At 53.4% G+C, this 11,108-nt stretch overlaps 1 protein-coding gene across 1 annotated transcript; it reads left to right on the top strand.

Annotated features, from left to right (window-relative positions):
- The first annotated feature begins 2,615 nt into the window (after positions 1–2,615).
- LOC132026413 (cytochrome c oxidase assembly protein COX19) lies at positions 2,616–10,873 on the top strand. The gene is made up of 3 exons (XM_059414258.1): positions 2,616–2,821; positions 3,227–3,342; positions 7,982–10,873. Exons 1-3 carry the CDS (start codon positions 2,740–2,742, stop codon positions 8,060–8,062), a joined length of 279 nt encoding a protein of 92 aa, XP_059270241.1. The 5' UTR covers positions 2,616–2,739; the 3' UTR covers positions 8,063–10,873.
- The last annotated feature ends 235 nt before the right edge of the window (positions 10,874–11,108 follow it).

Below are 11,108 nucleotides of genomic sequence, written 5' to 3'. Positions count from 1 at the left end.
CAAATGATTGTTTTTCCTGTAAAAATGCAAATCATTTCTGTCTGGCAGAAAAGATAATACCAAAGGTCACGGTTTATTGCCCTGTGAGCTATTAACCTGTTGTAGGTCCAGTTTAGCAACACGACTCCGGCAGCCTTACTGTTCCTCCGACCAGCTGTGGCTGTGTTGGGGTTGGGCGCCCTTCGCAGAACCAGCTTTGCCATCTGGCCAAACTCCTCCATCCTGAGCGTTAAATGAAACTAACACATGTGCAGCTTCTATTTCTCTGAGAACCACGTTTTCAACCTTTTGAAAAATAGACTTTTGCAGCAGAATTATCAAAGTGGAAAGATCTGCGATGTCTCGTTTCAGGCAAGATTCGATCTAGGGGCTGTCTTCAAGCCGGAGTATCTCAGCCTGAGGTTGAGTGCCCCCAACTGATGCCGGTCAGGTCATCTCCACCAAGGCTGGCCCACGCTGCAAGTTCTTGGCAGAGCCAGTGGTCTCTGTTTTACACCACTGAGCTGGGGATGTTTGTTACACGGTGCTGGGTAGCTTGTACACTGGCTGCGTCCCTTTGGACATGGTTCTCTCCATGAGAGGTGAGGGCTAAGTACCCCTGCCTAACCGGGTTCATCCTCCAAATGCTGAACTAACTGAATTCTGCTGTATGCCCAGCACTGTTCCAGAGGCCTCATGCCAACAGCTTGACACTGAAGAGGGTTTCCAGAAACATCAGTTCTTCCCCCACTTCTTGTATCTGAGCACCACAGATGGAAATCCTGTCCTCTCCCAGCCAAACATCTCATATAAAGCAGTAATCATTTGCCAGGTACAGACGTGTCTATTAAAAGCTGTCTGTCACTTCTGGGTCAGCAGGCCTCCAATGCTTCATTGGTCCCTCAGGGCTGCTGGACAGAGAGGCTGCAGGCAACCTTGGGGGGCAGGGCTGTCCTCTTTACTGCTGAGTGGTATGATCTAGTCAAGTGGAAAAGTGCTATTTGCTGGGTAATAAAAGTGTCTTTTGTTCACTGCTCTGGAAACATATTAATGAATAACCCAGTATGTGGCCCCTGGTTCCAGCTGCCTAAAACGGTCATTTATTTGACAAGATCAAGGTGCAGTTTTCCTTTTGTAGTTTTTAGTGGCCCCAGAACACTAGGCTGACCAAGTTCTCAACAATGGCAATGGGCTTTCCCTGTGGACCCCCACCAGCCCTGGCAGCATCAGGGTCAGCTCCATGCTGGCCCTGGACACACAGCTGAATGCAGCCTCAGGCACAGAGACCCAGTGGTGGACACCGCAGAGGGGCAGGCATGCTGGGAGGGAGCTGGAGGCCTTCCGGAGACTTTGAGGAGGGGGCAGGCACTATTCTGCAAGGCCCCTGAGTTACAGAAAGTGCTCCTAGTCCTGACAGTAGAAGGAGGCACAGTGCTGGACCATGTCAGGAACTGGGGGTGGGGGGAGGCAGGGAGCTGGTGAGCCCAGTTCTAGGGCCCAGTACGTGGTTGGCATTGGGGTGGCAGGGATGCAGGTTCACAGAGCACAGGTGCGCTGGGAGGGCAGTGATTCTCTTCCTCCCCCCAGATGAAATCCAGAGTCCCATTTTTGGAAGGAGGGGTGGTTGCCCCGGGGAACGGGGCTGGGAGGAGGCTCTGCATGGAAAGCTGGGGTCTCCACGGAGCCCTTTTGTTGTTGTTGTTCTTGTTGCTGTGATAATAGTAATAAGTGACCGTCAGAACCCTAACTATTCCTGATGCTCTTAGAGTTCCTTATAGGTGGAGCCGCCCCCCTTGCCCCCCATGAATGCATAGCTGAAGACCTAACCCCCATCACCTTAGGTGACCTTTTTTGGAAATAGCGCCCTTGCAGATGTAATTAGTCACCATGAAGTCGTTAGGGTGCGCCCACCCAATCTGGCTGGTGTCCTTGCAAGCAGAGGACATATGGACACAGACACACGGAGTAGGGGGGCCGGCACGGGAGGGTGAATGTAGAGACCGGGTGTGCGCAGGCGCTGAAGAGTCCTCGGACTGCCGATGACCAGGCGCAGCTGGGGCGCAGCCTGAAACCGGGTGTCCTCAGAGCCTTCAGGAGGAGCCAGCCCGACCAACATGTCCGTCTCAGACGTCGGGCCTCCAGAGCCCAGAGCAATCACACTTCTGTTGCTGGAGCTGCCCGGTGTGGGACGCTGTGTCGTAGTGGCCCTCGCTCCTTCCTGCTCAGCAGGTAGGCCCTGCGGACCCCTGGGGATGCAGAGGGGCCGCATAGCCTGCTGGGACCCTGCCAGCGCACCTGCTCTGGGCTTCCTGCGGGCTCAAGCTATGTGTCTTTGAGCTAACAGCGGAGCCTCTCTGGACTTCCGTCACCTCGTCATAAGATGACGGCTGGCCTCTACCAGTGTGTCTCGGCGAACGTCCGACAGAAGGAGACTGCCAAAGACTGGGCAAAGCCGCCAGATCAGGGCCTTTCTGAGCCCGGCTGGGGCGGGGCCTCTGGCGTGGGGGCGGAGCCCTATCTGTAAGGGGTGGGGCCTGCGAGGCGGGGCGGGGCCTGTCGCGGCCCGGGGACTGGTCCCAGCGGCGGGGAGGGGCCTTCGAGGCGGGGGCGTGGCTTGAGACGTAGGGGCGGGACACGGGGGTGGGGCCTGCCGCCCGCGCCCGCTCTCAGCTCGACTTGCTCGGCTCTCCCGCGGGGCCTGCTCGGCGCTCGGCCCGCCGTCCTGCGTACCGAGCGCGTCGCACTCTGAGGCTCGCCAACATGTCGACGGCGATGAATTTTGGGTCCAAGAGCTTCCAGCCGCGGCCCCCGGACAAGGGCAGCTTCCCTCTAGATCACTTCGGTGAGCGGCGGGCGCGGCGGGCCGTGGGTCCTGAGTGTCCGGTGGCGCCGCGCAGCCCCACGGCGCAGGTGGGGAAACCGAGCCCCGCGCGGGCGGGACGGGCCGGCGCCGAGCGGCTGGTGGGAGGGGGCGTGGGGCAGACCCTCCGCGTCCGGGCACGCACTGTTGAGCGCCTCCGGTGTGGGGCCGGCGTCCGGGTTCGCGGGGTCCCTCGGTGGAGGCCGGAGCGCAGAGAGCGGGTGACGCACTGTGTTGTCGACACCCACGTTTTCCTGTGGAACGTTCCAGACACGCCCCGAGGGGGAAACCGCTCCGCGGGAGCTCCAGGTGGCCGCCTTCCGGCGTGTCCCGCGTGGCCTGACAGTTTTGCTTGAAGAGGAGATGCTGTTTTCCTTCTCGTTCCAGGTGAATGCAGAAGCTTCAAAGAGAAGTTCATGAAGTGTCTCCGCGACAATAAATTCGAAAACGCTTTGTGCAGAAAGGAGTCAAAAGCCTATTTAGAATGCAGAATGGAGAGGCAAGTACCTGGTGACATGTGTGACTTCTGGAAGCTTCCTCGGCTCCCGGAGCATTTCTTCCCTGGCAGCTCATTGCAGCAGGGCTCATTGAGGCTCGGGCCTTTCACAATGGTAGAATTGCTTGTCCCTGGGATTGAGGCCCGCCAGATTAAATGGTCCCAGAAGTTGTGCAGCAGCCCTGGGTACATTTCCGTGAGTGACAGCGTCATACCTGACAGCATTCCTCAGAGTATTTTCTTTACAGATTTGGGAGCTGCTGACCTGTCGTTAAGGTTTCAGAACCGTCCCTCATGAAAATGCTGACTGAGCCAAAAGATTTGAAGGTTGTGGGTACACAGTTTTTTCTTTCACATTCTCAGATCATAAAAATGTTGTTCGGTGTAGTCTCAGCTGTGCTTAAAATGTGACAGGGGAGACAATAGGCCATTTCAGAAATGATGAAAGATGAAGGATTTGTTCTGTCTTGATCAGAATTCACCAGAGCTCACTTTTAAATAAAACAAAGGTTTGTAACTATGATCTGTTAAGATTTTATTTAAGAACTGTTCTAGTCCTTAGTGGGGAAAGGCAGGTAACATATAATTATGTGGGAGTGGGAACTTTTATTTGATTTTTAAGCCCTTCGTTAGCCCTTCGTTCACTCAGCTTTGTGTGAAGATAGGTTGACATAAACCAATCCAGTTGGAGCCCCATTTCCACTTTCCCATAACAAACTCAGACATTGGCCTCAGGGCAAAATCTCTTGTTTCTCAGGCCCACAGGTTTGTGGAGGGCTTTCTGTAGACATGTAAGGCCCTCACTCTGTCTCTGGAGTCGTTCAGGCTCACAAGGGCTTAGATTTGACAGCAGATCCCCCTGAGTCCAGTTCTTACCATCTTTAAGTAGCACAATCCTGGGATCATGTGTTCACATTACTGTCTTTTAAATTAACACATCTTTTAAAGATGGGAACTAAGTAAATTTTTTCTTGGAGCTACTACATTTGAAGACAGTCTGAAGTTGGTCTCTGTCAGCGTGAGGGTGTGAGCAGGTAATCCACCTCTCTGAGGCTTGCATTAATCATCTCTGTTCGGGCCAGAGGACCCAGCACACACAGGTTGCTGCCCCTGCTGGGAGCTGTTCCGGAGTTGGGCTGCCTGGGTCCCCAGAGAAGCTCCTGGCTTGCCAGGTGAAGGACCAGCAGAAGGGCCCTGTCTTCTCTCCGAATCTGACCCAGGAAGTGAGCTGCCTGCTCTCCATGTGTCCATGCCTTGCTCAACACAGCTGGAGACTGGCCTCCCCTGAGGCCTGCTGAGGTTGTTGGGGACGGAGGGAGGCAGCTGGCTACTCTGTGGGTTCCATTATTTCAGGTGGCTTCCTTGGCTGGTCAGGCAACATTAAGATAAATGTAAAGAGTGCATGTGTGTTTCTGACTTGGTCAGTGATTTCGGCCTAAGACTTTCAGATTTTTTTTTTTGTTGTTTTTTTAAATATTTTATTTATTTAACACAGAGACAGAAATCACAAGTAGGCAGAGAGGCAGATGGAGTGAGAGAGGGATGCAGGCTCCCTGCTCAGCAGGGAGCTCGATCCCAGGACCCTGAGACCATGACCTGAGCCGAAGGCAGAGGCTTAACCACCTGAGCCACCCAGGCACGCCTCAGATGGTTTTTAATGAAAGTCTATGGCCACCCAGATTCAGTATTGAGATTCTGCACATTTGCTTCTCTTGCATTTTACAAACCTCTTTTTTTCCTTTTCCTTTTTTCTTTTTAAAGATTTTATTTATTATTTGACAGAGAGAGAGATATCACAAGTAGGCAGAGAGGCAGGCAGAAAGAGGGGGAGAAGCAGGCTCCCCACTGAGCAGGGAGCCTGATGTGGGGCTCGATCCCAGGACCCTGAGATCATGACCCGAGCCAAAGGCAGAGGCTTAACCCACTGAGCCACCCAGGCACCCTTTTTCCCTTTTGTGCTGAAATCTTACCTGTTCTTGTATCTCTGTGCATCTTTATAAAAAAAACTGCACCACAACAAGTTTTTAAAGCTGCCTCTTGGGACACCTGGGCGGCTCAGGGGGTTAAGTGGCTGCCTTTGGGTCAGGTCATGATCCCAGGGTCCTGGGATTGAGTTCCACATCAGGCTCCTTGCTCAGCGGGGAGCCTGCTTCTCCCTCTGTCTGCCTTTGTCTCTCTCTCTCTGACAAACAGATAAATAAATCTTTTAAAAAAATAAATAAGTAAAGTTGTCTCTTGAGACCTCAGCCTTTTGTAGCCAGATGTGGAAGTATGTGAGCTGTTGTAGCTGCAGGCCATATTTTCTCACGGGAAGAACTGTCTGGGGTTACCAACAACAAATACACGAATGATCTGTGATCTCAAGGCTCTGTAATTATTTCAGTTTGATTCCTGTGCCGTGGGGTGGGCCTCTGGGATCACGCAGCCGCTTCCCAGAGTGCAGGTTGGCGTGAAGGCCAGGCCTCCCAGAAATCCAGCTGCCCTAAATAACGCGCTTAATGCTGCCTCAGTCTCTAAAGGATTGGACTGGAAGTGGGATGTTGTCTTCAGTGTCTTCCCTTATGCTAAAAGGAGGCATTGAAGTCATCCTTTGGGATTTAGAACTTGCTAAATGTTCTATTTGTTGTTTTTAAGGACCTTTTCAAGGAGCTGGATTTTGTGAAGATTTAGATTTGTAGAAAGAATATCTTGATCTGTGTCTTACTTGGTTTCTGTTGTTTTCCTTCCTGATTACTTCTTTGTGCTGCTAAACTCGCAGGTCCTTCCTGTCCCGAAGCATGTCGGGAGGAGCACCACTCGCCCCCGTGTGCCACCAGCCCACCTCACCTTCTGTAGCGGGTAGTTGGACATGGGTGTCGCCAGGCTCGGTCAGGGCATGGACAGGCTGCATTCCTTCTGGAGGCTCCAGGGCAGAGTTCCCGTGGCCATGCTCCTTGGCTTATAGCCCTCTGCCCTCTCGAAGCTGGCATGGGGTATCTCTGACCCTTCCTCGCTTCTTGTCTGTCATTTTAAGGGTTCACGTGATGAGTTTGAGTCCTGGGTCACCTCACTTCAGAATCAGCCAGTTAGTGACTGTACTTCCACCTGTGGCCTGAGCCCGAGGGTGACACAGGCTTCAGCAATAAGGGTGTCATCTGGGGGGTCGTTGCTCTGCTGATCACAGTGCGAGAGACCTCAGTTTTAAGAACTATTGGCCAGATGCCCTCTTTTGATAAGATGTGGTGAAAATTTATCATTGTTTTCCCCATTTGGGTTTAGGAGTGGCACATGCGTTCCATGCTAAGATTTAGTGTGCTCTAGATTAAATTCTACGGACTGAGGTTTGCAGTTCTGGGCACATTTTCCTGAGGGATAAGTGACACTCCTTGTGAAGTTTGGCTAGAGATCATCTCTCTGCAAGGCGTTGTGTTTCTGCAGAAGCGTGGCCTGCTCTCCCTGGGGCCCCGCAGAACCTGCAGAAAGCGGGTCGTCTGAGCAGGTGACTTGGACGGGCCGTGGTGCCCAGCATGCTGGCTGAGCACGAGGCTGGGTGCACAGGCTCTGCGGTGGGGGCCGGGTCATAGTGTGTGAAGTGATGGTGGGTTTGTGCTGGCTGAGCCCGGTGGTTCCTGTGGGGACATGCTGCTGCCCCCTTTCCACCCCCAGCAGGCAGGACAGATGCCTCTGAGAGTTGGGGTCGACCCACCACCCGTGACCCCCAAAACAAAACAGAATGAAAGCTAGGCCTCCCTTTGCCTGGAGCATGGGTGGCGGGAAGCCAGACTTGGGGAGACTACTGAGTTCAGCAGGGGCTCTGTGCCGGGCATCTCCGTCTTCATGGCCCTGACTTCTGTGGACGTGGTGAGAGGCTAGCAAATGGCTGGTCATAGGGAGGGGGTGGGAGCAGGGCATGGCTGCTGGCCAGCTATGGGGCCATGCAGGGCCTGGGGCAGGAGCGAGAGGATGGCAGAGCTTATGCACCACGCATCTGGGTGTTCCTGAGCTATGAGTAAAGCTAACACATGGTGACCATGGACAGCGCAGTTCTCCTTACATGCAGACTCTTCGATAAATGCAGTAGAGTCCTGGAAATATGTTTCTTCCTTGTGTTTTTCTTATTAGCGCTTTTGTTTTTTCTGGGTTATGTCTTGCTAGGATACACTTACATTATAGCTAAGGTTTCTGGTTAGCGGTAGGTTGTCGGTCCTTAAGCTTTTGGGGAGTCAAGAGTTGTGGATGGATCCTTGACCGCACGGGTGGTTGGTGTCCCTCACTCCTGCGTTGTACAGGGTTAGTTGTACCAGATAAAAAAGTCTGTCCTGGCCTGTCCGCACCTTGTCCAGGGTGTCTTCACAGGGACCTGGAGGTCAGGCGTCTGCTCCTATTGTTCCCTTGGGGAGCCTCACGGTGGTCTGCCCACTTCCTTTGGGTCCTGGCTGCACCCTGTGCGTGGGGAGCTCTGCGCACTGGTTTGCCAGCGGCTGTCCCTCTGGGGTCCAGAGGCGCAGGCATCAATCAGCCTGGAGGAGGAGGGCGCAGACGGTGACCCAGATGCAGCGGTGTCCCTGCCTGCAGGCAGCCCCCCAGACACCGGTTGGGCGGGATGGGAGTGAAAGCACAGGCCCGTGCAGACAGTGTTCTTCGTTTTCTTCCCTTCTCGTAGGCAGCTGATGGCACAGGAGCCCCTGGAAAAGCTGGGATTTGGAGATTTGATTGATGGAAAACCAGAAGCAAAAACTAACTCGTGATGGAAAAAGACCACTGGCTGCCCGGCCTTCTGGGATGGAGCACATTGTGCGACCTTGTCAGCTGACAGCCTAGGGTCAGGTCCTGTGATGGAGAGGTTCCAGAATGCCCTCCTTGACATAAAGAGCTCATCCCAATGTTTCCCAGGTTGTTTTGAAAACTTAACTATTACTTTTAAATCTCATTTTCCCTCAAGAGTGTTAGGTTTTATCTTTACATTGCATGTGGCAGAGTTCCTAAGAAGACCCGTGACAGGTGGGAGGTTGGAGTGTGGAGTCATGCCCACCTGGCAAGGGGACACGTGGCCTGGGGGACACGGTGACTCCATGGTGCTGGCGTGCTGAGTGCTCGCAGCTTCAGGCTCCACGGAGATAGAGGTGCTGTCAGAAACCACTCCCAGGCAGAAAGGGTTTCCTTGTGCTTTTGGGCCCCAGTTCACTTCCTGTTTTTCTAAACAAAACATGAACCTGGGAAGGAGAGCGGGTCTGGCCTTTGACATATTTGACTTAGTGATGTTTCCAGTCGTGCCTGAATGAATACCAAGTACCTTTTAACCAAAGGCTCATTTATGACCTATACAGATTGTGTTTATAAAACCAATAACAGTGACCGTGTATTGTAACTGAGAAACGAAGTGTTGGGACACTCGTAGCTCGCCACATGCAGGTGGTCTCCAACGTCTCCCTTTGAAAGCACACCCGTATGGTCCTGCGGTGTCACCTCCAGGGCTAGCCCCAGAATTGCCTGCAGTCACTTAAACCTCATGTGTGCCCTAACCCATCCAGGGTTTCCAGGCAGCTTTGCTACGTGGCCAGGGTTCTGTTCCCCTGCAGAATGCTGCGTGTGTGGGTCTGGGCCCAGCGCTGCCCTCACTGCCTCCTGGCCAGCCAGCTTTGGTCCCAGTGTGGCTAATGGAAGACGGTGGAGACATCCCCTCTTGGACAGTGGCCCTGAGAGGGACTGCCAGCCATGACCCATGCCTGGGCTCCCGAAATTCCCCTCTCCTCAGCCATGCGTGGTAGAGGTGTGGCCGTGTCCCAGTCTCTGCCTTCAGGTCCTTCTGATTTCAGCCCATCCGCGGTGGGTGCCTCTTGGCTTAGACTCTTCCTGGAGTAAGTCCCTCCCGCACTTGGTGCCGTTGCCACGGTTCTGACTCCACCCCATGTACCCATGAGTGGTTAGCTCCTCCTGCTCCTGTCCGCTGTTTGTAACCGTCGTGTATTTGGGCTCTGTCTTACGCCGTCATCGTGCTACAGACTTTTTCATGTTAGCGTCCAGTTGCTAAGGTGCCTTGCCTATTAACGCCAAACTGAGCCATGAAACTAGTTTGTGTTTGCTAACCGTCTAGAATTACATACGCACAAGGTCGTTTATGTGGTATTGTTTATAATTATGGAATGCTGAAGTGACCCAGGTGCCCACAAGTACGATCTTTTGGTGAACCATGACTCTTTTGGGGGGCCGTGCAGGGAGTCTGAACTGACACGGGCTGGCCTCCTACCACAGGCACGCTGTATATAAGAAAGGCAGACTCTAGAAGCATCTGTAGTGACATTAACAAGGAAGAAAGGAAGCTAGAAGTGTCTGCACATTTGTGCAAACACAAAATTGAGGAAGGACAGAGCAGACGCTAAGGAGGATGGTGGCCGGCGTGTCGTGAAGCCCTGACTCTGAGCCAAATTTCTGTTCTTTTTGCTCAGAGATGACATGGCTGTGGGGCACCCAGCATCAGCTGCGGTTATTATCAGACTGTTATGTTGTCTGGCCTGCTCTGAAAGCCAATGTTTTAGGACTAGAGAATTAGGGAGCACGGAAAGCCGGGGCCTCAGGGGTCCCTTTTGTGTCACAGATAAGGTTACTGCACAGAGAGACGTACTTTAATGTGTGCGTGTATCTGTGTGCACCTGCCAGCCCTGAATGCCTGGGGGCCTGGAGTGGTGACCCCTGCAGCAGGTGCTCACCCTTTCCCTGTCCCGGGCTGGAGCGCTCCTCCTGATGGCTGGAAGCAGGCTCCCAGAGGAAAAGCTTGTGCCCGGGCCAGAGTGGGAAATCCAACCTGAGCCTTAACCATTTGTGGCAGAAAGCAAGGAATTGCTGGAAATAGGATGGGGGCTTGTTGGAAGAATATAGGCCCCCCCCAGGGAGCTACATCCAGGTCAGTTGGAACAACAGAATATTGTTTTGGGTTATAGTCTTCAGAATCAGTGACTCTGCACAAGTCCATGTTGATATAAATCACTAATGGGGTTAAGCTGTGGGCAGGGGAGGGACAGTGGGTGGTGGTGCCCAGCACAAAAGTGACAGGTTGGGGACAAAAGTCACAGCACAGAGGCAGGGGTAGAGACGAGAACCGGCTGGGAGTTCGGAGTCGGGCCAAGTGTGGTGTCAAACCTGGGGACTGTCCTGGGGCCTCCCTTCAGGGTGTGGTAGAGAGGACAGTGCACACTCGGTGGCCTACCCATGGCTAGCGCCCCCCTCTGATGCTCTCCTCGGTGTTCCTACTTCACTAGTGAGCAGATGCCAGACTAGACACATTCTGTAGAGTGAAGACCGGTGCTCTTCATGGGTATCAGGGTCCAGAGAAAGGAGGGCTCCGGAGAGATGGACGCACTGCCACACAAGTCCTGGGCCGGGAAGCACAGTGGCGGGCAGCTGCTGGGGCGAGGCAGTCTGCAGCCCGGTTACCAGAATGCTGGGATTCTTCTATGATTATGTTATGGTGGCATTTGGGGAAGCTGGATATGAACTCTCCTATTTTTGCAAATTTTTGGAAATCTAAAATTATTTGCATTAAACTGTGTGGTTGAACTTTGTGCGTGTGTGGTTGAGTAAATTCTCGTCAGATGTATCCCGTGGACTTCGAAGCAGGTGATGTGACAAATGGTTTCGGCAAGTGGGGGAGGAAGCGTGGGAGGAGAGGTCCGAAAGCAGCCCCAGTTGTGGCAGACAGCTGAGCTCTTTACAAAGGGGCAGTGGCTTCCCAGTGTGACCTTTGATTTTCCACATCTGAGTTGCTGGCCGAACGGCATGTAGGGCACAGATGTCCTG

The sequence above is a fragment of the Mustela nigripes genome, chromosome 11 (assembly GCF_022355385.1).
Source record: "Mustela nigripes isolate SB6536 chromosome 11, MUSNIG.SB6536, whole genome shotgun sequence".
NCBI classification, from domain to species: domain Eukaryota; kingdom Metazoa; phylum Chordata; class Mammalia; order Carnivora; family Mustelidae; genus Mustela; species Mustela nigripes.
Note: the sequence above shows the minus strand (reverse complement) of the source record. Positions and strands in the feature narration are given on the sequence as shown.

Coding starts and splice junctions, on each gene's coding strand:
- LOC132026413 (XM_059414258.1), top strand. CDS start 2,740: ATGTCGACGGCGATGAATTTTGGGTCCAAGAGCTTCCAGCCGCGGCCC. Junction 2,822..3,226: donor CTTCCCTCTAGATCACTTCG/GTGAGCGGCGGG, acceptor TTCTCGTTCCAG/GTGAATGCAGAAGCTTCAAA. Junction 3,343..7,981: donor AATGCAGAATGGAGAGGCAA/GTACCTGGTGAC, acceptor TCTCGTAGGCAG/CTGATGGCACAGGAGCCCCT.